We start from the raw sequence: 26,680 nt of genomic DNA on the forward strand, positions 1-26,680 counted from the left end.
ATGACGCCCCACGTTCTTGGAGGCATTGAAGGCAGTGATAAGAGGGGAAATAATAGCTGTAGAGCGCTTAGAGACAGGAGGGAAAGGGCGGCTAGGCAACGCCTGATCAGCTCCACATTGGCTGTGTATCGGCAGTACGCCGCAGACCCGTCCGTGGAATCACTGGCGGAGAGGAAAAGCTACAAATGGAATTTTGCTTGCTCTCCACTGGGAAAGCAGTGCACCAACTCCACCAGACATGGGGGGCCTTTTATGAGCACGGACACAAGTCCAGCCATTGCTGGCACACCAGCTGAGAAAGCAGGCGGCCACGAGGGAGGTAGCACAGGCAAGCTTCGGGAACGGTAGGGTAGTCACAGCTCCAGGCGAGCTCAACGGGACCATCACTAACCTTTTCTGGGGACTGTACACCTCCAAACCCCCAGTGGGGGACTGGTAGATGGATCAGTTCCTCGACGGGCTGGACATACCAGTCGCAGGGGAGGAAAGGAGACTGGGACTGGAAGCACCGCGAGGGTTGGAAGAGGTTATGGAATGCATTAATTCCATGCAGTCAGGGAAGGCACTGGGACTGGTCGGGGCCCCGGTGGATTTCTACAAGTCGTTCATGGCAGCGTTGGGCCTGTACCTAGGGGAGATGTTCAATGACTCGATGTCGAGAGGGGTTCTGCCACCCACGCTGGCACAGGCCTCAATCTCAACCCAAAAAAGACAAAGACCCGACGGAGTGCGGGTAATACAGACCCATCTCACTCCTGAACACTGACACTAAAGTTCTGGTGAAAGTTCTGGCGGGGGGACTGGTGAGCAGCCTGCCAGGAGTGACTGCGGAAAATCAGACCGGGTTTGTCAAGGACAAAGTGCTAACAACAAACAGCAGACGCCTGCTGAATGTGATCATGACCCCACCTGGGGAGGGGACACCCGGAGTGATCATCTCCCTGGACGCTGAGGAATCTTTTGATGGGATAGAATGGAGGTACCTCATGGTGGTGCTTGAATGGTTTGAGTTTGGGCTTGGGCTCACCTCCTGGGTGAAACCACTGTTGTACATTGCTCCCATGGCGAGCGTGCGGATGAACACCATCAGCTCTGAATATTTCTGGCTACACAGAGGCACGAGGCAGTGATGCATGTTGCCCCCGCTGCTGTTCGCACTGGCAATTGATCCACTGGCCATCGCTCTTAGATCAGCAAAGGGATGGACGGGCATCCAGAGAGGGGCGAGTAGGCACAAAGTCTCACTTTGTGTGGATGACGGGCAGCTCCAAGTCTCGAACCCTTTGGTCAACATGGACAGGTTAATGGAACTCCTGAGTGAGTTCAGCGCCTTCACAGATTACAAGCTCAACCTGAGCAAGAGCGAAATCTACCTGTGAGTCCCCGGGGGGGGGGGGGGGGGGGGGGGAGCAGAACTGGCGGAGTGCCGTTCAAACTGGCCCAAACCAAGTTCAGGTACCCGGGGATCCAGATCGCCCACGACTGGACAAGACTCCGCAACTGGAACCTGTCCAGCATGGTGGAGGTGGTCAACAGGGACCTGTGGAGATGGGACTCGCTCTCACTCTCCCTTGCAGGAAGAGTGCAGATGGTAAAAATGAACGTGCTGCCAAGATTCCTTATCCTATTCAAATCATCCCTAAATCCTTCTTCACCAGGGTCGATGAACTAACCATAGCCTTTGTCTGGGTAAGAAAGAACTCTAGAATTTCAGCGTCGGCTAATGGAGAATTCCGCCTATTGTATTTAGCCTGAGTGAGATGATGTAGTTAATGGAGGGAGCCAGGGATTGAAGGAATCAGGTGTCGAGTTCAATTAAATATCTGTCTGGAAACAGACTAACAACCTCTCTCAAAACAATGCGCTGAGATTTTGCCTGTGAACAGAATAGCAATTTCTGAAATGGCTGGCAGGTTAAACAATAGTGTGACACAGGCAAGAACATGCAAGCTGGTTCCTGAAAGATCTCTCTCTCTCTCAAAGCTGTTATCCAAGACAATTCTTTACAGCAAGTATTCCTGCATTTGCTAACTGTATATAAAAGTGGATTTTGACCGGAGATGGGTTTTGCTTGAGTGGAGACAAAAGAGTTAGGAGTTAGTGTTTTATTTTATTGTTAAGCATTGTTCGACTGGTAATTGTAAGTTATTTTCTTGCATGGTATTAAAGTGATTTTAATCCTGTGTTAGTAATAAAGTTTGGTGCGATATACCATGGGCTGGATTCTCCACAGCCCCGTGCCAAAATCGCGTTTGGCGCGGGGCGGAGAATCTAATTAGGTGTCGAAATCGGGCCCGGCGCCGGTCTGGTGATTCTCCAGGACCCGAAAATCGGCGTATGCGCGTAGTACTATGCGCGGCTGGGGGGCCATTGCCAGACGACCGCCCAGCGATCCTCCGCTCCCGACCGGCCGAGTTCCCGACGGCGGGGAACTAACATGCTATGGCCGGACGGGATGCTCGCGTAGCTGCTGCGGACTCAGTCCGCGGCCGCTCAGGTGGAGGGCGAGGAGATCGGGCACCGGGGGTGGGGCCGGGGATTGCTTGTGCACGATCGGATGCAGGGGGACGCAGCCGATTGGGGGAGGCCCACATTTCGAAGCTGCCTCCACGGTCCGAGTCAGTCATGGCGTTCAGCGGGCCGCTGGAGGCTCCCGCCGTGCGCATGCGCGGACTCCAGACCGGACGTGCGGGGGCCCCTATCCACAGCTAAAGCTGAGTGAATCACTCTGGGCCCCTGCTAGTCCCCTGCAGGTAAGTGAATCGACTGTTCTTTTTTATTGGAAACTCAGGAGTCAAACGCCAGCATTTTTACACCGGCATGGGGACATAGCCCATTTTGGGAGAATCCAGCCCCATATTCCTATTTGTGCATGGAATCACTTCTGGAACGAAGTATCTTTTCCTCACAGTCTTACAAAGTTAAAATAAAATATTGGGGTTGCTGTCCAGCATCCTAACCACTGGTCTGGAATCGTAATACTGGGGGTCAGAATTCCACATACTAATGACCCTCATCTCAAGCTTAAACAGTAGACGTCTTGTTAAACCTGCACCCCTGGTTCCAGCCTCTCCCACGGAGGAAACATCCTCCTGATATCTACCCTATCAATTCCCCTCAGTATCTGATATGCTCCAATAAGATCATCTTTCATTCTTCTGCACTCACCCAGGCAAGTGGAGAATATTCCATCATCACTCCTGACTTTTGTCTTGTAGATGAGGGAGTCAGGAGGTGAGTCCCTCATCACAGAATTGCCAGACTCAAGGAGTGACAGATTACATGGGCAATTTCCAATGCAAATGTTTACATAGAAAATCATAATGGAAAGAAGTTTAAAAAAATAATAATTTGGAGGACCCAATTTTTTTTCTTTCTTCCTAATTAAGGGGCAATTTAGCGCGGCCAATCCACCTAACCTGCACGTCTTTTGGGTTGTGGGGGTGAGACCCACGCAGACACGGGAAGAATGTGCAAACTCCACACACTCAGTGACCCGGGACCAGGATCGAACCCGGGTCCTCAGCGCCGTGAGGCAGCAGTGCTAACCACTGTGCCGCACGGAAATAAGTTGACAGGAAATGCACAACTTTTTCATAAAACATTGCAAAATGTTGTGCGCGAGCACAGTTTGTAAAGAAAACAGGAAGCTTTTCTTTGCATAGCAATTGTAATTTTTATTTATTTTTCTTACAAAATATACATATTTGGACGGATAAGCGTTGAATCTAGCTAGCGTAGCGAAGGAGATTATTGCACAATTAAATTACAGAGGAACCTCAGTAGAAGATCAGAACAGTGCATGCCATCACAAACACTTATATACGGTTTGTGAGTGAGATTCTGGATGCAGGGTGGGTAGTACAGGAAATAGATACGCCACGGATTCAATGAAACTCTTGGCAGAGGTGGGTGTTCTGTTCGTGCATCTTGTGGGAAGAAGTGTAGTTGGTGGGATGGGTTGCTGCGTGGCCAGCAATGGAGGAGCTTGGCATTAGGAGCCTGTGTTTGGATCTTTCCATGTACACTTGTGCGTCAGAGCAACATGATTTATTCTTCAGTTAAGGGAGGGGTGGAAGTGGCTCTCATGTAACCTCTTGGCCAATTCTGCCAGACAGATCATGGTGATTTGCGAGGTAAATGTAGTGCCCACCTTGGGAGGGGGGAGAGGATATTTCCAGTGACAGCACTGCCTTACAGAGTTAATGCACTGCCGTCTTAAAGGGACCGTTCACTCTCGTTAACCCACTCCGCCAACCCCCATGAATTAAATCATCGCTCCGATCGCAGGGAGAGAGCGTTGTGTGATTCCGCCCCACTTTATCTCCACTGGTCCAGCCTATGTCCTGCTGGTTTTCCTGGATCGCTCAGAGTCCCTGGAATATTTACAGTGAAAGGTCACATCCGTCATTCCAACTGGGAATGATGAAGGTGTTTCCTACATTTGCAGTGTGCAACTGCACAGTACAGTCCCTTCCCTCCTCCCCACGGAAACACCATTCGATCACCGCAGGAGGTGAAAATCAGCATTTATGTTTTGCACAATTTTGCTTTTATCATACAGTAATGGAAAATAGTACCCAGGGATTTGATACAGTAAAGCTCCCTGTCCCCATCACACTCTCCCAGGACAGGGACAGCACAGGGTAAGAAACAGAGTAAAGATCCCTGTCCCCATCACACACTCACAGGGCAGGTACAGCACGGGGTTAGATATAGAGTAAAGCTCCTCGACACTGTCCCCATCAAACACTCCCAGGACAGGTACAGCATGGGGTTCGACACAGAGTAAAGCTCCCTCTACACTGTCCCCATCAAACACTCCCAGGACAGGTACAGCGTGGCGTTAGACACAGCGTAAAGCTCCCTTTACACTGTCCCCATCAGACACTCCCAGGACAGGTACAGCACGGGGTTAGATACAGGGTAAAGTTCCCTCTACACTGTCCCCATCAAACACTCCCAGGACAGGTACAGCATGGAGTTAGACACAGAGTAAAGCTCCCTCTACACTGTCCCCATCAAACACTCCCAGAACAGGTATAGCACGGGGTTAGATACAGAGTAAAACTCCCTCCACAATGTCCCCATCAAACACTCCCAGGACAGGTACAGCATGGGGTTAGATACAGAGTAAAGCTCCCTCTACACTGTCCCCATCAATCACTCCCAGGACAGGACAAGTACAGCACGGGGTTAGATACAGAGTAAAGCTCCCTCTACACTGTCCCCATCAAACACTCCCAGGACAGGTACAGCACGGGGTTAGATACAGGGTAAAGTTCCCTCTACACTGTCCCCATCAAACACTCCCAGGACAGGTACAGCACGGGGTAAGATGCAGAGTAAAGCTCCCTCTACACTGTCCCCATCAAACACTCCCAGGACACGTATAGCACGGGGTTAGATACAGAGTAAAGCTCCCTCTACACTGTCCCCATCAAACACTCCCAGGACAGGTACAGCACGGGGTTAGATACAGAGTAAAGCTCCCTCTACACTGTCCCCATCAAACACTCCCAGGACAGGTACAGCACGGGGTTAGATACAGAGTAAAGCTCTCTCTACACTGCCCCCATCAAACACTCCCAGGACAGGTCGAGCACGGGGTTAGATACAGGGTAAACGTAGAACTGTACAACACAGTACAGGCCCTTAGTAAAGCTCCCTCTACATTGTTCCCATCAAATACTTCCTGTTAATGAAGAATCTGTTTGGATCGCAATAGTGTGTGGGATGGTGGGGCATCTTGGGGATAGACTTGTCAGGTGACCAATAGGAGAGAGGTGGTTCGAATCAGGAAGTCATGTGACGAAACCCCGAGAATCTGTCCAACCAACCCAACATGTCACAGGGTGCAAACGTTCCTCGCTGAATGATGGAATGATGCTGCTGCAGAGATAAACCATTTAGTCAGCAGGCCGCTGGCTCTTTCTGAGACCTATCCGATTAGTCCCAACTCTGCAAATCATTCCTTCGTGGGTGTTTACAGAGTTCCCTTTTGGAAGTTACAATTGAATCTGCTTCCAGCACCCTTTTGAGGTCCAGCATTGCTGATGATCACAACTCACTGTGTAAAATTATGTTTCCTCATGTCGCCTCTGGTCCTTTTGTCAGTCACCTTCAATCAGTGTCACTCTGCTCACTTCAATTGATATTCTCTGGTTCCCAACCCTTCGGCCTACTCTGTCTGCACCCCTCATGAATTCCAAGCGCCTCTCGACCTTCCGAGATTCTTCCCCCCCCCCCCCCCCCCCCCCCCCCCCCCCCTCAGCTTCTCCAATCGAAGACAAGCCCCTCATCTCTGGAATGGGTGGTTTCATTCTTCACTCTCAACTCCTTAATGTATCCTGTGTCCCAAGTGCCTAAGATTCAGCTCACCAAAAATCAGCTCAGGATTGTCGCACTGTCGTTCAAATATCCGGCTGGAAGATCTCTAAAGAATCAGCCAGAGTGGCTGATCTGAAATTTCCTCCGCCCCCACCTTCCATTCATTCCAACCTAAATTCTGCCATGATTTGGTTTCCTGTGTTGATTAACATCAAGGCCCCACAGGAAGATCTATGGATAAAGAAACGTGGATCGGTGGGCCCCGGCTGAAACCTTGGTCTGTAGTGCAGAGCAGGTGCAGGAGTTGTGGAATTTCTGTGGAGGGTAACGGCAGGAAATGCAATCAAATGGTTAAAATTTGTAAACACACCAATCAATAATTTGGAATGCGTTACTCACCCAAACTATCGATTCGTCTGTCGCAATTCAGGTTCATATTTTGGAGTGTTATAAATACAACATGAACCTGAGTGTAACCTTCAAAACTGGAGAATTAGTGGAAAACAGATTGTTAAAAACAAATTGTGCGAATGCAGCTTTTGAAGTTTCCTTCACTCTTGCAAAACCCAGTCCCTGCTTTTCTTTATGAAGAGTCCTCCCGCAGCCCATCCGGGCAACATTCCTTCCATTCCTTTTCCTTGCCGGTGCAGAACGTGAATCTCGCTGAAAAGAGTGACGTGTCGCGGAAGCTTTTCATCTGACACTCATCAGGACAAAGGCAGGAATATCAAATTTCAAACACTCGCCACAATTTATGCTGCAGAAGCAAAGGGTGCTGATGGGTTGGTGAGTCAATTCTGATTGGTCAAGGCATTAGCCATGGAGAAGACAACAGGGAAGTATTTTGAAATTTGGTATTCTTGTATTTGTCCAGATGAATGCCAGATGAAAAGATTCAACAACCTGTCTCTCTCTTCAGCGATGCTCCCGTCTTAACTTCAACTTCCTTAAGTTTTACCTGTATCCGTTGAGATTCATACATCCTCTGGACATGATCAGTCTTTACCAGGTGTCTCGCTCACTTGGCGTTCGGTGAGAGAGGAAATACTCTGTCAGTAGATTGTCTATCATGATCTTCAATTAGGGACGGGACTCTCTTAACTTGTATTCCATGAAAGCCGCAGCATGGGTTAGATGGTAAAGTGTTTTCTTTGTTTCATAAATAGTCAAGGATTTGTCTCTCGAAGCGACATGCCTTTGAGTTCTTCAAGTTCCCTCACTCCAAGTTGACAATTCTAGTTTGTGTTCAAATTCCTCATGGCTTTGCCCCTCCCTATCTCTGTGATCCCTTCCAACCCTCTGAGACCTCTACATTCCTCCAATTCTGGCCTGTTGTGAATCCCTCACCTTCTAACTCCACCATTGGCAGCTGCGCCTTCAGTCACTTTGCCTCTGAGCCCAGGAACTCCCTCTTTAAACCCCTCGTTCTCCGCCTCTCCTTCAAAATGTGCCTTGTATCCTACAGATATCACCTGTGCCAACATCTCTTCATGTAGATCAAATGTTGTTCGATAACGCTCTTGTAAAAAGCCTTGAGAAGTTTGACAATGTTGAAGGTGCGATGTGAATGCAAGATGCGGTTGTATAAAATCATAGATTTTTACAGCACAAAGGAGGACGTTCGGCCCATCGTGTTTGCACTGGCCCCCGAAAGAGATACCCAGCTAGCCCCATTCCCCAGCCCTATCTCCGTAGCCCTCTAAATTCACCACTTTCAAATATATATCAAATATATATTTTGAAACCTCCTATGGAATCCACCTCCTCCACTCTCCCAGGCAGCGCATTCCAAACCCCAACAGCTCTCTGGGTAAAGAAGTTTCTCCTCAGCGCACTCCTCCCTCTCTTGCTGGCCATCTTCAAATTGTGGCCACACTATTATTTTTAATTCCCCAAGTGATGGTCATCTTTTGTCTAACCAATAATAAAACCTCCATTTCATATAGACATCAAAGTTTAAGGATATTGCTAAATTCACAATGCAATTCCCCTACCACCCAGCTGGACTCTGAATTGTTGTACATCAGCTGACTGCTGTTGCCAACACAAGCAGAGGTTAGTGTCAGATACAGGCAGGCTCCACTCACACAACAGCTGAGGGAAAGAAATTCCAGCAAAATGCAAGACAAATATAAGATTGGAAAACTCTGATTAAACTTTTCTATTTTTTTCAGTCCCAGAATGGGATATCAGTGCAGAGGATGGAAGCACTTGCTTTTTTAAGCACCAAATGTCATCATTTACACTCCCAGAGAAGATTACGAAATTAATGAATCTCCCTGTATACAGACCCCATTAAACACTCTCAGGGCAGGTACAGCATAGGGTTAGATACAGAATAAAACTCCCTCTACACTGTCCCCATCAAACACTCCCGGGACAGTTACAGCACGGGGTTAGATACAGAGTAAAGCTCCCGCTACATTGTCCCCATCAAACTCTCGCACGCAGGTACAGCACAGGGTTAGATACAGAGTAAAGCTCCCTCTACACTGTCCCCTTCAAACACCCCCAGGACAGGTACAGCACGGGGTTAGATACAGAGTAAAGCTCCCTCTACACTGTCCCCATCAAACACCCCCAGGACAGGTACAGCACGGGGTTAGATACAGAGTAAAGCTCCCTCTACACTGTCCCCATCAGACATTCCCAGGACAGGTACAGCACGGGGTTAGATACAGAGTAAAGCTCCCTCTACACTGTCCCCATCAAACACCCCCAGGTCAGGTACAGCACGGGGTTAGATACAGAGTAAAGCAACCTCTACACTGTCCCCATCAAACATTCCCAGGACAGGTACAGCATGGGGTTCGATACAGAGTAAAGCTCACTCTACACTGTCCCCATCAAACATTCCCAGGACAGGTACAGCACGGGGTTAGATACAGAGTAAAGCTCCCTCTACACTGTCCCCATCAAACACCCCCAGGACAGGTACAGCACGGGGTTAGATACAGAGTAAAGCTCCCTCTATGCTGTCCCCATCAAACACTCCCAGGACAGCTACAGCACGGGGTTAGATACAGAGTAAAGCTCCCTCTACACAAACACTCCCAGGGCAGGCACAGCACGGGGTTAGATACAGAGTAAAGCTCCCTCGACACTGTCCCCTTCAAACACCCCCAGGACAGGTACAGCACGGGGTTAGATACAGAGTAAAGCTCCCTCTACACTGTCCCCATCAAACACCCCCAGGACAGGTACAGCACGGGGTTAGATACAGAGTAAAGCAACCTCTACACTGTCCCCATCAAACACTCCCAGGACAGGTACAGCATGGGGTTAGATACAGAGTAAAGCTCACTCTACACTGTCCCCATCAAACACTCCCAGGACAGGTACAGCACGGGGTTAGATACAGAGTAAAGCTCCCTCTACACTGTCCCCATCAAACACTCCCTGGACAGGTACAGCATGGGGTTAGATACAGAGTAAAGCTCCCTCTAAACTGTCCACAACAAACACTCCCAGGACAGGTACAGCACGGGGTTAGATACAGAGTAAAGCTCCCTCTACACTGTCCCCATCAAACACTCCCAGGACAGGTACAGCACGGGGTTAGATACAGAGTAAAGCTCCCTCTACACTGTCCCCATCAAACACTCCCAGGACAGGTACAGCACGGGGTTAGATACAGAGTAAAGCTCCCTCTACACTGTCCCCATCAAACACTCCCAGGACAGGTACAGCACGGGGTTAGATACAAAGTAAAGCTCCCTCTACACTGTCCCCTTCAAACACTCCCAGGACAGGTACAGCACGGGGTTAGATACAGAGTAAAGCTCCTTCTACACTGGCCCCATTAAACACTCCCAGGACAGTGTTGGTTTGCCGCTCTCGGTAGTTTTTGAGGAGGAAGCTGGAAGGGCAGTGAAGCTTTTTTGACAAAGGGAGGTTTTAGTTTGTTGACCCAATGTTTTAGAGCAGTTAATGTGACAGGTGGAACACATAACGGGGGTTTGACTATTTTTGGTACCATTATATCCAGTATTATTGTATAAAGATGCTTATAGTGTAATACAGTAACATGCTGTGAAGAGCAGCGTGTCGTCCGCGCTCTGAGATCAGGACATGTTAGTCTCACAGCCTCATTTCCATGAAGATTCTTGATGTCACACCCTTCACGTTCTCAGGCTGTTCATGGGGTCGGAGAAAGGTACAATCTGTGCGTTGCATAGGTCCTTCCCCCTCCCCCCTCTCTCTGTGGAACGTCCGACAATCAAACTCTGCCCCCCACAACCAAATTAATTATGATCGGAGAAGGTGTAGCTCCCCATTGGTCAAGTCCAAGACACAAGGTCCATTAATCAAGGTGTCTGTCAAGGGAGGAGGGCAAGGAGTCAGAGGTCAACCCACTGTTGACCTCAGCTCCACTCCGACCTCTAGATGACGTTCTCGAAAAGCTGCATCGACTTCATTATATTTTCATCCTGCGCAAAAAAATTAAGAGGTTAAACAATTAATGATTAACATTTACGCACAAACTCACATTCCTTCACGCATCCAGACAATCTCACTCCCATTCATATACACACTCCCCACACACACTCCCATACACAAACACTCCCCACACACACAAACTCCCGACACACACTCCCACACTCCCCAAATACACATTTCAGAACACGCAAATTGCCATTCACCCCCCCCCCCCCCCGCCCCCCCCCCCACCCCCACCCCCAACACACACAAACGTGGCAGTCACACACACCCTTGAAGAGGAACACTATGGAGGCAGTGCTGCACTGTCAGAGCGTCAGTACTGAGGGAGTGCGGCACTGTCAGAGGGTCAGTACTGAGGGAGTGCTGCATTGTCAGAAGGTCAGTACTGAGGGAGTGCTGCACTGTCAGAGGGTCAGTACTGAGGGAGTGCTGCACTGTCAGAGAGTCAGTACTGAGGGAGCGCCGCACTGTCAGAGGGTCAGGACTGAGGGAGTGCCGCACTGTCAGAGGGTCAGTTCTGAGAGAGTGCTGCACTGTCAGAGGGTCAGTACTGAGGGAGTGCTGCACTGTCAGAGGGTCAGTACTGAGGGAGTGCTGCATTGTCAGAGGTTCAGTACTGAGGGAGTGCTGCACTGTCAGAGAGTCAGTACTGAGGGAGCGCCGCACTGTCAGAGGGTCAGTACTGAGGGAGTGCTGCACTGTCACAGAGTCAGTACTGAGGGAGCGCCGCACTGTCAGAGGGTCAGTACTGAGGGAGTGCTGCACTGTCAGAGGGTCAGTACTGAGGGAGTGCTGCATTGTCAGAGGGTCAGTACTGAGGGAGTGCTGCACTGTCAGAGGGTCAGTACTGAGGGAGTGCTGCACTGTCAGAGAGTCAGTACTGAGGGAGCGCCGCACTGTCAGAGGTTCAATACTGAGGGAGTGCTGCACTGTCACAGGGTCAGTACTGAGGGAGCGCCGCACTGTCACAGGGTCAGTACTGAGGGAGTGCTGCACTGTCAGAGGGTCAGTACTGAGAGAGTGCTGCACTGTCAGAGGGTCAGTACTGAGGGAGTGCTGCACTGTCAGAGGGTCAGTACTGAGGGAGTGCTGCATTGTCAGAGGTTCAGTACTGAGGGAGTGCTGCACTGTCAGAGAGTCAGTACTGAGGGAGCGCCGCACTGTCAGAGGGTCAGTACTGAGGGAGTGCTGCACTGTCACAGGGTCAGTACTGAGGGAGTGCTGCACTGTCAGAGGGTCAGTACTGAGAGAGTGCTGCACTGTCAGAGGGTCAGTACTGAGGGAGTGCTGCACTGTCAGGGGGTCAGTACTGAGGGAGTGCTGCACTGTGGGAGGAGCCAGGCGTGGGACAGACGGACAGCTAAAGAGCGATATTGTTTTCTGCAGGCACAGAGTTTGTTTGTCCTTGTGGGTTTGATCTGAGGTGCCTCTCCAATCATTTAATTATTCTGTCCATATATTGCCCTGGGGTCTACAGTCGATTCCTGTATCCACATGAATCCTGCAGGCATCAGGACAAAATGCAAGGATTGATGTCTCATAACGTGCAGAATGAAGAGATGGTTTGCGGAGGGGCATTCCCCAGTTTTCAGATTGACTCGGGCTGTGTGAGTGCTGAGCTTTGAGTCTCTCAGTGAAGGTGCAAATGCACATTGTCGAGGTTGTGGGAACAACAGGAGAGCACAAATCAGAATTGGAAGGAGCAGAACCATCTCGATGAGGGGGAATGGGGTGAGCAAGTCCAGCAGGTTGTAGTTTGAAAGTGCAGCGATATCGCTTTCTGAGATTAAAACCCAGATAACTCTACAGGTCTTCCTCCGTCTCACCGTCCCTGAGTCCTATGTTGCTCTGCTTAACTCAGCTGGATACAGGTAGTACACCTGGGGTTTATCATCTCACCTTTTGGCAGGTTTCGATAAACTCCTCAATCGTAACCACACCATCCTGGTTCTTGTCCATTTTCTGTGAAAGGAAGAGAGATAGAGAATGAAATGACAATGTAGTTAATCACGGTCACTCAATATCACATTGTTGCAGATTTCAAAATTCAGCCTTGCTCCTCATTCTGTCTGCCTCACAAAATCATCAAACACTCCCAGGACAGGTACAGCACGGGGTTAGATACAGAGTAAAGCTCCCTCTACACTGTCCGCATCAAACACTCCCAGGACAGGTACGGCACGGGGTTAGATACAGAGTAAAGCTCCCTCTACACTGTCCGCATCAAACGCTCCCAGGACAGATACAGCACGGGATTAGATACAGAGTAAAACTCCCTCTACACTGTCCGCATCAAACACTCCCAGGACAGGTACAGCACGGGGTTAGATACAGAGTAAAGCTCCCTCTACACTGTCCGCATCAAACACTCCCAGGACAGATACAGCACGGGATTAGATGCAGAGTAAAACTCCCTCTACACTGTCCCCATCAAACACTCCCAGGACAGGTACAGCACGGGGTTAGATACAGAGTAAAGCTCCCTCTACACTGTCCCCATCAAACACTCCCAGGACAGGTACAGCACGGGGTTAGATACAGAGTAAAACTCCCTCTACACAGTCCCCATCAAACACTCCCAGGACAGGTACAGCACGGGGTTAGATACAGAGTAAAGCTCCCTCCACACTGTCCCCATCAAACACTCCCAGGACAGATACAGCACAGGGTGAGATACAGAGTAAAGCTCCCTTTACACTGTCCCCATCAAACACTCCCAGGACAGTTACAGCACGGTGTTAGATACAGAGTAAAGCTCCCTCTACACTGTCCCCATCAAACAGTCCCAGGACAGGTACAGCACAGGGTTAGATACAGAGTAAAGCTCCCTCTACACTGTCCCCATCAAACACTCCCAGGACAGGTACAGCACGGGGTTAGATACAGGTTAAAGCTCCCTCTACATTGCCCCATCAAACACTCCCAGGACAGGTACAGCACGGGGTTAGGTACAGAGTAAAGCTCCCTCTACACTGTCCCCATCAAACGCTCCCAGGACAGATACAGCACGGGGTTCGATACAGTGTAAAGCTCCCTCTTCACTGTCCGAATCAAACACTCCCAGGACAGGTACAGCACGGGGTTAGATACAGAGTAAAACTCCCTCTACACAGTCCCCACCAAACACTCCCAGGACAGGTACAGCACGGGGTTAGGTACAGAGTGAAGATCCCTCTACACTGTCCCCATCAAACACACCCAGGACAGATACAGCACGGGGTTCGATACAGTGTAAAGCTCCCTCTACACTGTCCCCATCAAACACTCCCAGGACAGGTACAGCACGGGGTTAGATACAAAGTAAAGCTCCCTCTACACTGTCCCCACCAAACACTCCCAGGACAGGTACAACACGGGGTTAGGTACAGAGTAAAGCTCCCTCTATACTGTCCCCATCAAACACTCCCAGGACAGGTACAGCACGGGGTTAGATACAGAGTAAAGCTCCCTCTACACTGTCCCCACCAAACACTCCCAGGACAGGTACAGCACGGGGTTAGGTACAGAGTGAAGATCCCTCTACACTGTCCCCATCAAACACTCCCAGGACAGATACAGCACAGGGTTCGATACAGTGTAAAGCTCCCTCTACACTGTCCCCATCAAACACTCCCAGGACAGGTACAGCACGGGGTTAGATACAAAGTAAAGCTCCCTCTACACTGTCCCCACCAAACACTCCCAGGACAGGTACAACACGGGGTTAGGTACAGAGTAAAGCTCCCTCTCTACTGTCCCCATCAAACACTCCCAGGACAGGTACAGCACGGGGTTAGGTACAGAGCGAAGATCCCTCTACACTGTCCCCATCAAACGCTCCCAGGACAGATACAGCACGGGGTTCGATACAGTGTAAAGCTCCCTCTTCACTGTCCCAATCAAACACTCCCAGGACAGGTACAGCACGGAGTTAGATACAGAGTAAAGCTCCCTCTACACTGTCCCCACCAAACACTCCCAGGACAGGTACAGCACGGGGTTAGGTACAGAGTGAAGATCCCTCTACACTGTCCCCATCAAACACTCCCAGGACAGATACAGCACGGGGTTCGATACAGTGTAAAGCTCCCTCTACACTGTCCCCATCAAACACTCCCAGGACAGGTACAGCACGGGGTTAGATACAAAGTAAAGCTCCCTCTACACTGTCCCCACCAAACACTCCCAGGACAGGTACAACACGGGGTTAGGTACAGAGTAAAGCTCCCTCTATACTGTCCCCATCAAACACTCCCAGGACAGGTACAGCACGGGGTTAGATACAGAGTAAAGCTCCCTCTACACTGTCCCCACCAAACACTCCCAGGACAGGTACAGCACGGGGTTAGGTACAGAGTGAAGATCCCTCTACACTGTCCCCATCAAACACTCCCAGGACAGATACAGCACGGGGTTCGATACAGTGTAAAGCTCCCTCTACACTGTCCCCATCAAACACTCGCAGGACAGGTACAGCACGGGGTTAGATACAAAGTAAAGCTCCCTTTACACTGTCCCCACCAAACACTCCCAGGACAGGTACAACACGGGGTTAGGTACAGAGTGAAGATCCCTCTACACTGTCCCCATCAAACACTCCCAGGACAGATACAGCACGGGGTTCGATACAGTGTAAAGCTCCCTCTACACTGTCCCCATCAAACACTCGCAGGACAGGTACAGCACGGGGTTAGATACAAAGTAAAGCTCCCTCTACACTGTCCCCATCAAACACTCCCAGGACAGGTACAGCACGAGGTTAGATACAGAGTAAAGCTCCCTCTATACTGTCCCCATCAAACACTCCCAGGACAGGTACAGCACGGGATTAGATACAGAGTAAAGCTCCCACTACACTGTCCCCATCAAACACTCCCCAGGACAGGTACAGCACGGGGTTAGATACAGAGTAAAGCTCCCTCCACACTGTCCCCATCAAACACTCCCAGGACAGGTACAGCACGGGGTTAGGTACAGAGTAAAGCTCCCTCTACAATGGTCCAGTTTGCTAAATGTTCTCAGTGTTACACATCTTACCTGGAAGAAGGTTTCCACATGCTCCTGTGGTGAATCATCCTTCACTGTTGGGTACGTGTATTTCCCCATCATATCATAAATCGATTTCATAATATCCAACATTTCCTAAAGAAATCAGATCAAAAAGGAAGATTGACGAGTAAATTGCCATTTCCCTTCCTATCAACTCTAATCCCCCTGTGAGGCCTTCGTGCAGAACACATTGGCGTCAATGTCATCAGGAAATTCTACTGATTCCTCAGTGTAGCATCGGCAGGTGCCTCAGTTCAGGCACCCAACTGGGATATCTGCTCCCTCCCGAGGAAACTGCAACATTCCCAATGTTGATGTTTCAGTTCCATTCTCCAAGACTGTCTTTATAATGCAGCTATAAATATTAAAGCATCACACGCACTTCACAGGAGATTTAGCAACTTAATCTGCCCCGAGTTGCTTAAGGAGGTATTGGGACAGATAAACAGACAATTGGTCAAAGGAGTAGAATTTAAGGAGCATCTTTAAGCCGGAGAGCGTGTTGGAGCGGTTTAGGGAGGGGATTGATGAGCCTCGAGTCCCAAACTGATAAAGACGCAGCCGCCAATGTGGGCGCGATTAAAATTGGGGACACTGAGAGAGCTAGAAGTGGACACGTTCAGATCGTTTGGGGCTGGAGAAGCTACCAGGGCTAGGACGGGCTGGGAGTGTGAAGAATGTAAATTTTAAGGTCAAGGAAATGGGAATTCTAACTGGAATAACACCACTCACAACGTCAGGACAAAGCGTTTTGCAGCCTTTTCCACAGGCCTGTCACAATGTTGTCAGGGAGGAAACATAGGAATGAACCCGTGCACAGCAAGCTCCCAGAAACAGCAACGTGATCATCATCTGATTGTCTGTTCAATGAAGAATAAATATCAGTCAGGACACTGGGGAGAACTTCCTTCGCTATGGAATATTTTACCTCCATTTGGGAGACCAGGTGGCTGGGTTACAAACTCACCTGAGAGACCGCACTCCTGACAGGGCAGCACTTCCTGTGTCGAGCACTGGGAATTCTACCCTGAATGATCTGCTCGAGTTTCAGGAATGGAATGTGAAGCCAGCAACCTGTGACTCGGGTAAGGGAGCCTCTCACTGAGTCACAGCTGATGCCACAGCAGAGAAGGTGATGTATATCGAAGCTACTCTCCAGATGGATACTCACCCAGGATCCAATTTAGGGTGGAATCTAATGGAGGCCAGATGGAGGGCTGGTGGGAGTCTCGTTTTGCCTCTTTCCAGCAAGGTCTTCCGCATCATGGGTCAATCAAGCACCCGACAAGCTGGCGGCGGGCCTAACCCCCTACCCCCAGATCAAGGACTCAGGGGTGAAAGACACACCCAATTGGCGCTGCCGGACAATCTGAGGCTGGTTGTTCTGTTGAATGGCAGCTCCACGGGGGAGGCCCTGTCAAAGGCTGGAGGTCATCACTGGATCTCAGAGCAGACGTGAGTGATGGAGAGGGGGGGGGGGGGGGGGGGGGGGAGTGTCAGCAGCAAGGGCATGGGGGTGGCTCTCAGCTTCCTTTCCAAGGCCGCGTTCCTTGATCAGGTACTGAGTGTCTTGGAAAGGGCCCCCCTCGCCCCCTGGGAGCCCAAAAGCAAACACGCACAGGTTAATACCCTTGTGCAGGCTCAAGTCAGAGGTGGGGTGGATAGGCCATCCTCAGGCCTTCCCTCTGCGGACTTAATTGGGGTGATGTGGAGATGCCAGCGTTGGAAAGTCCAAGAGGTTTGTTTCAAATCACTAGCTTTCAAAGCACTGCTCCTTCCTCGGGTGAATGAAGAGGTATGTTCCAGAAACATATATAGAGACAAAGTCAAAGGTGCAAGATGATGCATTGAGTGCGAGCATTTGAAGGTAATTAAGTGAAAATGAAAATGAAATGAAAATCACTTATTGTCACAAGTAGGCTTCAAATGAAGTTACTGTAAAAAGCCCCTAGTCGCCACATTCCGGTGCCTGTTCGGGGAGGCTGTTACGGGAATTGAACCATGCTGCTGGCCTGCCTTAGTCTGCTTTCAAAGCCAGTGATTTAGCCCTGTGCTAAACCAGCCCCGCTGGTCTGTACAGATCCAGAGATAGGGATAACCACAGGTTTAGGAGGTGTGAATTGTCTCAAGCCAGGACAGTTGGTAGGATTTTGCAAGCCCAGGCCAGATGGTGGGGGGTGAATGTAATGCGACATGAATCCAAGGTCCCGGTTGAGATCGTACTCATGTGTGCGGAACTTGGCTGTAAGTTTCTGCTCGGCGATTCTGCGTTGTCGCGCGTCCTGAAGGCCGCCTTGGAGAACGCTTACCCGGAGATCAGAGGCTGAATGCCCTTGACTGCTGATGTGTTCCCCGACTGGAAGGGAACATTCCTGCCTGGTGATGGTCGCGCGATGTCCGTTCATCCGTTGTCGCAGCGTCTGCATGGTCTCGCCAATGTACCATGCTTTGGGACATCCTTTCCTGCAGCGTACGAGGTCGACAACGTTGGCCGAGTCACATGGGGTGGGGGAGGGAAGTCAGCTGAGTCCCCACCTGGCACCCTCCTGCCTGATTAAATATACCCCACCCAACAAGAGAAGGCCAGATTCCACCCACAGATATCTTGCTAATCCTGTTTCTTATATTGCAGTCAGACCCTTACTAACGCTTCTCTGGCTTTCCCGCACATTACAACTACATTTCAAAAGTATTTCATCGGCTCCGAAGGGTTTTGGGATGTCCCAGTATTGTGAAAGAAACAATATAAATACAAAGGAATGTTTTTTTTCCTCTCGCTCTCTCCCCCTCCTGTGTTAAAGAGGGAATAACAAGTATCCAATCCATGTGCTCCCCTGTTTCCAGTTTACCTCTCTGGTTATGCAGCCATCTTTATTTAAATCATACAGGTTGAACGCCCAGCTGAGTTTGTCGTCGATAGTCCCACGCAGGATCACGGATAAACCTGTCACAAAGTTCTGCGAGAGAAGGAGAGAAGATGTGAAACAATGAGAGGGGCTCAGTCGACAGGGAGAATGTCTGGGGTGAACAGTTAACAACTGGAGCATTCCCCAGCTCCCCACAATCTCTTTGCTCAGACTGAGCGTGATCTGTACTCAACCTCGTTCCCACATCTTTGCTCTGAATCATCTAAGACAAAGTTAGCGCCCAGCCTGAAATTATCAATATCCTCCCCCCACCCCCCCTCCCCAACATCCACAACCTTTCATGGGACAGAGTTTCAAATTCCCATCATGTCTGTTTTGATGCTTTTGTTATCCATCAGAGGGACAACCCGAATCCCACCTCCTCACCACCAAACCCAGGAGAACTCACTGACCTCGAAACTGACGGAGCCGTTCTGGTCTGTGTCGAATGCGTTGAATAGAAAGTGTGCGTACATACTGGAGTCTGCAGAGAAAAAACTTCTGTCAGGAGACAACAAGTTCATTCATTCACTTATTTCGAAGGCACAAGGTGAAGGGGTTTCCCTCGACACTGTCCCCATCAAACACTCCCAGGACAGGTACAGCACGGGGTTAGATACAGAGTAAAGCTCCCTCTACACTGCCCCCATCAAACACTCCCAGGACAGGTACAGCACGGGGTTAGATACAAAGTAAAGCTCCCTCTACACAGTCCCCACCAAACACTCCCAGGACAGGTACAGCACGGGGTTAGATGCAGAGTGAGGCTCCCTCTACACTGTCCCCATCAAACACTCCCAGGGCAGGTACAGCATGGGGTTAGATACAGAGTAAAGCTCACTCTACACTGTCCCCAACAAACACTCCCAGGACAGGTACAGCACAGGGTTAGAAACAGAGTTAAGCTCCCTCTACACTGTCCCCATCAAACACATCCAGGACAGGTACAGCACGGGGTTAGATACAGAGTAAAGCTCCCTCTACACTATCCCCATCAAACACTCCCAGGACAGGTACAGCACGGGGTTAGATACAGAGTAAATCTCCCTCTACACTGTCCCCATCAAACACTCCCAGGACAGGTACAGCACAGGGTTAGATACAAAGTAAAGCTCCCTCTACACTGTCCCCATCAAACACTCCCAGGGCAGGTACAGCATGGGGTTAGATACAGAGTAAAGCTCCCTCTACACTGTCCCCATCAAACACTCCCAGGACAGGTACAGCACGGGGTTAGATACAGAGTAAAGCTCCCTCTACACTGTCCCCATCAAACACTCCCAGGACAGGTACAACACGGGGTTAGATACAGAGTAAAGCTCCCTCTACACTGTCCCCATCAAACACTCCCAGGACAGGTACAGCACGGGGTTAGATACAGAGTAAAGCTCCCTCTACACTGTCCCCATCAAACTCTCCCAAGACAGGTACAGCATGGGGTTAGATACAGAGTAAAGCTCCCTCTACACTGTCCCCATCAAACACTCCCAGGACAGGTACAGTACGGGGGTAGATACAGAGTAAAGCTCCCTCTACACTGTCCCCATCAAACTCTCCCAAGACAGGTACAGCATGGGGTTAGATACAGAGTAAAGCTCCCTCTAAACTGTCCCCATCAAACTCTCCCAAGACAGGTACAGCACGGGGTTAGATACAGAGTAAAGCTCCCTCTACACTGACCCCATCAAACACTCCCAGGACAGATACAGCACGGGGTTAGATACAGAGTAAAGCTCCCTCTACACTGTCCCCATCAAACACTCCCAGGACAGGTACAGCACGGGGTTAGATACAGAGTAAAGCTCCCTCTACACTGTCCCCATCAAACACTCCCAATGATTTTGATCAGCCATTTTAGAGGCTGATTCAGAGCCCACCACATTTGAAGTGGGCCTGGATTCACTTCTAGACACAGTGCAGACGAGACATATCCTTCCCCAGAGGGACATCACTGAATACCTTTCAGATAATGACATTGAGGCAGCTGCGCAGGTGCGGTTACTGAGGCTAGCTTATCGCTTCATTAGTTTTTAATAAACAGAGTTCCAGTTCTCAAACTGCCACTGGGGGGATTTGAAGTCACATTCCCTGGATTGTTAGTCAAGGCCTCTGTGTCAGTAGATCAGTAAAATAACATTGACAGTATTGTAGAACCCAGTGTTTACACTCACCGCCTTGAGGAAAGAATTGGGAATAAATCTGTTTAAACGTGTCTTCGTTAACAACACCACTGGGACATTCCTGGCAGCCAAGGGTAAAAGAAATATCAAATTCAGTTTGCAATCCATTTGGATTTGAATGTAACAATATGAATCTCAGCAGCTTCTTTCATGGAGTTAGGGAATTGAAAGGAGAAATATGGAGAATGAGAATTCGTGTCCAGTCACATTGAAAAGAACAAACTTGTATTGCTCGGGTTTCCTCCCACAGTCCCGAAAGATGTGCTGTTCGGTGAATTGGACATTCTGAATTCTCCCTCTGTGTACCCGAACAGGCGCCGGAGTGTGGCGACTGGGGGATTTCACAGCAACTTCACTGCAGTGTTAATGTAAGACTATTTGTGACACTAATAAAGATTATTATAATATTATTACACCTTTCACAGCCTTAGGATTCTTGATAGCCCTTCACAGACTATGAAGCACTTTTGAAATGTGGGTCACAATCGCAATGTAGGAAACAGGGTGGCCAATTTGTGCACAGCAAGCTCCCACAAGCAGCAATATGGTCAGGAGAAGGTCAGCAGTTTTTGTGATATTGATTGAAGGGTAAATATTGAGCAGGGCACCAGGGAGAACTCTCCTTTTCTGCTTCAAATATAGTGTCATGGGATCTTTCCCGTCCACCCGAGAGCAGACATGGCCTCAGTTTGTCCCATTTAAGAGGTGGTACCTCTGACAGTGCGGCATTCCCTCAGTACCGCACTCCAGAGTCAGCCTGAATCGTGTATTCAGGTCTCTGGTGTGGGCCCTGAGCCCACAACCTCCTGACTCGGAGGGTGTTTACAGTTATCGGAATCAATGGTTGTCCACCCCAGTCAAGAGCCGGAGGCTCACTTGATTCAGCCAGGAACTCACAGTTTTGAAGCCCCGATAGAGGACTTGGAGTTCCTTCTTGGTGAACTTTGTTTGCCCCTGAAGCTGTTCCAGGCCCTCAGGTCGGTGACACACTGTGGAAGGCTCAAATTCATCCTCGATGCTGTCTGTGAGGAGAAAAAGGAGCGACAAAAAAAGGCAAGAGAGTTAGAAATGAAAATGAAGGGTATCCTGTTGGCTGGCAAACTGGTAAAATGGACGTGAAATGGGTGAATGAACAATGGCTTTGTTGTCTACTCAAGTGCTAATTCTTATGAAAAAGATCGCAGGGTTTTTGGTCTGAGAGTGAGGTAATAGAGTCATAGAATGATACATCACAGAAAAACGCCACTCAGCCCATCGTGTTTGAACAGGCTCTTTTGTAGAGCTCCCCATTTAAACTGTCGTGTTTGTGGCATCTGTCCCTTTAAGACAGTTTAGCCAGAAAGGTTCACCTAACTTGAGGGACCAATGGGAACCAAGAGTGAATCATCGAAGCATGGAATTTACAGTGCAGAAGGAGGCCATTCGGCCCATCAAGTCTGCACTGGCTCTTGGAAAGAGCACCCCACTTAAGCCCACACCTCCACCCTATCCCCGTAACCCAGTAACGCCACCTAACCTTTTTGGTCACTAAGGGCAATTTATCATGGCCAATCCACCTAACCTGCACATCTTTGGACTGTGGGAGGAAACCGGAGCACCCGGAGGAAACCCACGCAGACACGGGGAGCACGTGCAGACTCCACACAGACAGTGACCCAAGCCAGGAATCGAACCTGGGACCCTGGAGCTGTGAAACAACTGTGCTAACCATTGTGCTACCGTGAGTGATCACCCCAGAGGGTGGAGTCCTCTCTTGGGCAGAATATATCTAGCAGCCATGTAGTAACCTTGTTAGGACTGTGCTCCAAGGCAGTTTAATGCTGCAATACCTCTTGTAAGTTACTCTTTATTAATAAACACCTTCTTGTTCCTAACAAAGTCTGAAGTCTCTTGGCAATGCAGAAGTGCACCACAATACATCACATTAACCCACTCCTCTGCTCTTAACGTCTTGTATTTTTTTCCCATTTAAATACGATTCTCTTTGGAAAGTTAGGATTGAACCTGTTTACACCCCCCTTTCAGGTAGCACCTTCCAGATCACAATAACTCACTCAATAAACATTCTCCTTTCCCCTCGTTAATTTACCAATTACCTTCAAACTGCTACCCTCTGCTCACTGAGCCTGCTGCCACTGGCAACCACGTCTCCTTATTTACTGCATCAAAGCTCTTCTTGATTTTCATCACCCCGAAGAAACCTCATCCCAACCGTTTCTGCTCTAAGGGCAACAATCTCAGCTTGTCCAGTGTCGGCAGTTAACTAACGTCCCTCATCCTCTGGTACCATTCTAGTAAATCTCCTCTGTACCATCGTCATGGCTGTAATAATGTTTTTTGGAAATATTTTTATTGAATATTTTTTGTATGTACAAAACAAAGAAAAGAACCCCCCCCCCCCCCCCCTGCACCCTCTCCCCCGCCCCCCCCCCCCCCAAAAAAAATTTGACAATGACCAGTTCCTTGAAATACGTGACAAATGGCTGACATCCAGTATAAAAGCTCCCAATTCAGTCTCTCAGCGTCTATTTAATTTTCTTATGATATGAAAACTCCATGAGATCCCCAGCCACGCCGAGGCACGGGGTGGAGTAACTGACCTCCACTCCAACAGAACCCGTCTGCGAGCGATCAGCGAGGCGAATGCTAAGAAGTCTGCCCCCACCCTCGCCTGCAGTTCCGGCTGGTCTGACACCCCGAAAATGGCCTCTATGGGGATCAGGCCCTAATTCCATTTGTAAGATCACCGACACGGTGCTGAAGAAGGAGCCCCAGATGTTCGCCAGCTTAGGACATGCCCAGAACATGTGTACATGATTTGCTGGGCCCCTCCCACACCGCGCACACTTATCCCCAACCCCCTCAAACAACTCATGCTAGCCAATGTTAGGTGTGCCCGATGAACCACTTCTAACTGTATGAGCCCGAGCCTCTCATCGGGCAACGTGGCATTCACTCTCCGTAGGGCTACGCACCTCACCCCCTCCTCCACCTCACCCCCTCCTCCACCTCACCCCCTCCTACACCTCACCCCCTCCTCCACCTCACCCCCTCCTCCACACCACCCCCTCCTCCACCTCACCCCCTCCTCCACCTCACTCCCATCTCCTCCTCCACCTCACCCCCTCCTCCACCTCACCCCTCTTCCACCTCACCCCCTCCTCCACCTCACCCCCTCCTCCACCTCACTCCCTCCTCCACCTCACTCCCTCCTCCACCTCACCCCCTCCTCCACCCCACCCCCTGCTCCACCTCACCCCCTCCTCCACCTCACTCCCTCCTCCACCTCACCCCCTCCTCCACCTCACCCCCTCCTCCACCTCACTCCCTCCTCCACCTCACCCCCTCCTCCACCTCACTCCCTCCTCCACCTCACCCCCTCCTCCACCTCACCCCCTCCTCCACCTCACCCCTCCTCCACCTCACCCCCTCCTCCACCTCACCCCCTCCTCCACATCACCCCCTCCTCCAACTTACCCCCTCCTCCATCTCACCCCCTGCTCCACCTCACTCCCTCCTACACCTCACCCCCTCCTCCACCTTACCCCCTCCTCCACCGCACCCCCTGCTCCACCTCACCCCCTCCTCCACCACACCCCCTCCTCCATCTCCCCTCCCAACTCTAATGGCTGTAACAATCTTAACATGGATTTCATTGCCTTATATACTTGAGACCACCTCCCTCCTGTTCACCAGTGGAGAGCATGTTTACTGAGTGCCCTTGACATCTTTGGGGAGGAAGAGAGTGAAAATGTTGTAACAACAAAACATTACCACTCATGAGGATTGCTATTGGACAGTTGGCAACTTGCTAAACAGCATGTTTTTTTTATAATTATACTTTCAACCACTTGATTAAAAAGCAGCATTGATTCCTCAGTAGGTTATTTGATAGATTGGCCAAAACATAAAATCCCAAAAGATCCCAGATCAAAGCTCTGGCCCCTGCTGAGTCTGCCAGTGCTCCAACCAGAGCCTTCCTGTCCTGGGCTGGGAAAGGGAGGACAGCAGCCAAGGTACTGATGGGTCGAATGGCCTCCTCCTGCACTGTAATAGTCTGTGGTTCTGTGAAGTGTACAAAGCGAGGGCAGCATCAGGATCTGAGGTGGTGCTCCTGCTCGGGAGGAGAGCCTAGTCTGGCATGAAATCCAAGGATCTGCAATCACCGGAAGGCTGGTGGCTGTTGGCGAAGGTCAAGGCATTGTACAGCAATTGGCTCATATCCCGACTACCCAAAGCCCCTTCAGCACCTACAAACTGTGATGGTGTCAAAGTCGAACCATCTTCCCTTGACATTCAATGGCATTATCACCAAATCCCCCACTATCAACATGCAGGGATCAGCATTGACCAGAAACTCAACTGAAGCAACTACCAGAGCTGGTCAGAGGCTGGGAATCCTGCGGAGAGTAACTCACCTCCTGACACCCCCCCCACAAAATCCTGTCCACCATCTACAAGGCACAAGTCAGGAGTGCGATGGAATACTCTCCACTTGCCTGGATGAGCGCAGCTCCAACAACACTCAAGAAGCTCAACACCATCCAGGACAAAGCAGCCCCGCTTGATTGCTCCCCCTTCCACCATCTTAAACATCCATTCCCTCCAATGCTGACTCTCAGTGGCAGCCGTGTGCACCATCTGCAAAATGCACTGTAGAAACTCAGCAAGCCTCTTCAATGCTTCCTTTTAAATCTGTGACTTCTATCATCTAGAAGGACAAGGGCAGCAGAAAGCTGGGAACCCCACCACCTGGCGGTTCCCCTCCAAGTCACTCACCATCCTGACTTGGAAATGTATCAGCCGTCCCTTCACTGTCGCTGGGGCAACATCCTGGAACTGCCTCCCAACAGCACAGTGGGTGTACCTACACCACATGGACTGCAGAGGCTCAAGAAGGCGGCTCACCACCATCTTCTAAAGGGCAGTATGGGAAGGGCAATAGATGCTGGCCCAGCCAGTGAGGCCCACTCCTGTGAGAGTATTACAACAAAGGAAAGAAAAATCGAGGCTCTCATGGGCTACCCACATCATTGTGACGAGAGAAATTAACTCTTCCTTTCTCTCAACACCAGCCATCCTGCCCTTTGGCCCAGTGCGGGGTGTCTGCTATGGTACCGTGGGGGATGGGCACTGCGTATCCATGGAAACCAACTGGATAAAGACCACAGGATTTCTCACAGGACACCTCACAGAGCTTCCACCCCCTCTGCTCCGCGATTTCTGCCACATAACTGAAAAGTACCTTAATTTCACGGCGGAGCTGCGAGAACATTCTGGAACCTCTGCAGAGGTTAAAGCACAAAAGTACCAGGTATGAATGTAAAATGGAAGGTATATTTGTCATCAACCAGTGGCTGATTGGGAAAGTTGAATGAACCGGGAAACATGGAAACATTGGGACGAGGAGTAGGAAGAGGCCGTTCGGTCCTTCAAGCCTGTTTTGCCATTCAATATGCTTGTGGCTGATCCTCTATCTCAATGTCATATTCCTGCTCTCTCCCGCACCCCTTAGTGCCACTAAAAATCTAAAATACTATCAACCTCTTTCTTGAATTCAGTGACTTGGCTTCTGCAGCCTTCTGTGATGGAGAATTTCACAGGTTCACTACCCTTTGAGAGAAGAAATGTTTCCTCATCTCAGTCCTAAATGGGCTATCCCGTATCCTGAGACTGTGTCCCCTGGTTCTAAATTCCCTAACCAGGGAAAAAATCCTCCTCACATCTAGTCTGTCCAACCTTGTTGGGATTTTAGATGTTTCCATCAGATCTCCTTTCATCCTTCTAAACTCT

The 26,680-nt window shown here is 50.0% G+C and overlaps 1 protein-coding gene across 5 annotated transcripts in view; it reads right to left on the reverse strand.

Moving 5' to 3' along the window:
* Positions 1–3,676: 3,676 nt before the first annotated feature.
* LOC140393345 (A-type potassium channel modulatory protein KCNIP2-like) overlaps positions 3,677–26,680 on the reverse strand; it is a 613,874-nt gene continuing 590,870 nt past the window's right edge. For all 5 annotated transcript variants that reach the window (XM_072479707.1, XM_072479702.1, XM_072479705.1 and 2 more), the window contains 7 exons: positions 21,785–21,909; positions 20,879–20,948; positions 19,121–19,191; positions 18,651–18,758; positions 15,790–15,894; positions 12,673–12,735; positions 3,677–10,760 (listed from right to left, as the gene is read on the reverse strand). In XM_072479707.1, coding sequence (XP_072335808.1) covers positions 10,713–10,760; positions 12,673–12,735; positions 15,790–15,894; positions 18,651–18,758; positions 19,121–19,191; positions 20,879–20,948; positions 21,785–21,909 — 590 coding nt within the window. In that variant the 3' untranslated portion in view covers positions 3,677–10,712. The remainder of the gene's footprint in view (positions 10,761–12,672; positions 12,736–15,789; positions 15,895–18,650; positions 18,759–19,120; positions 19,192–20,878; positions 20,949–21,784; positions 21,910–26,680) is intronic.

The sequence above is a fragment of the Scyliorhinus torazame genome, chromosome 16 (genome assembly GCF_047496885.1).
Source record: "Scyliorhinus torazame isolate Kashiwa2021f chromosome 16, sScyTor2.1, whole genome shotgun sequence".
Lineage (NCBI taxonomy): Eukaryota > Metazoa > Chordata > Chondrichthyes > Carcharhiniformes > Scyliorhinidae > Scyliorhinus > Scyliorhinus torazame.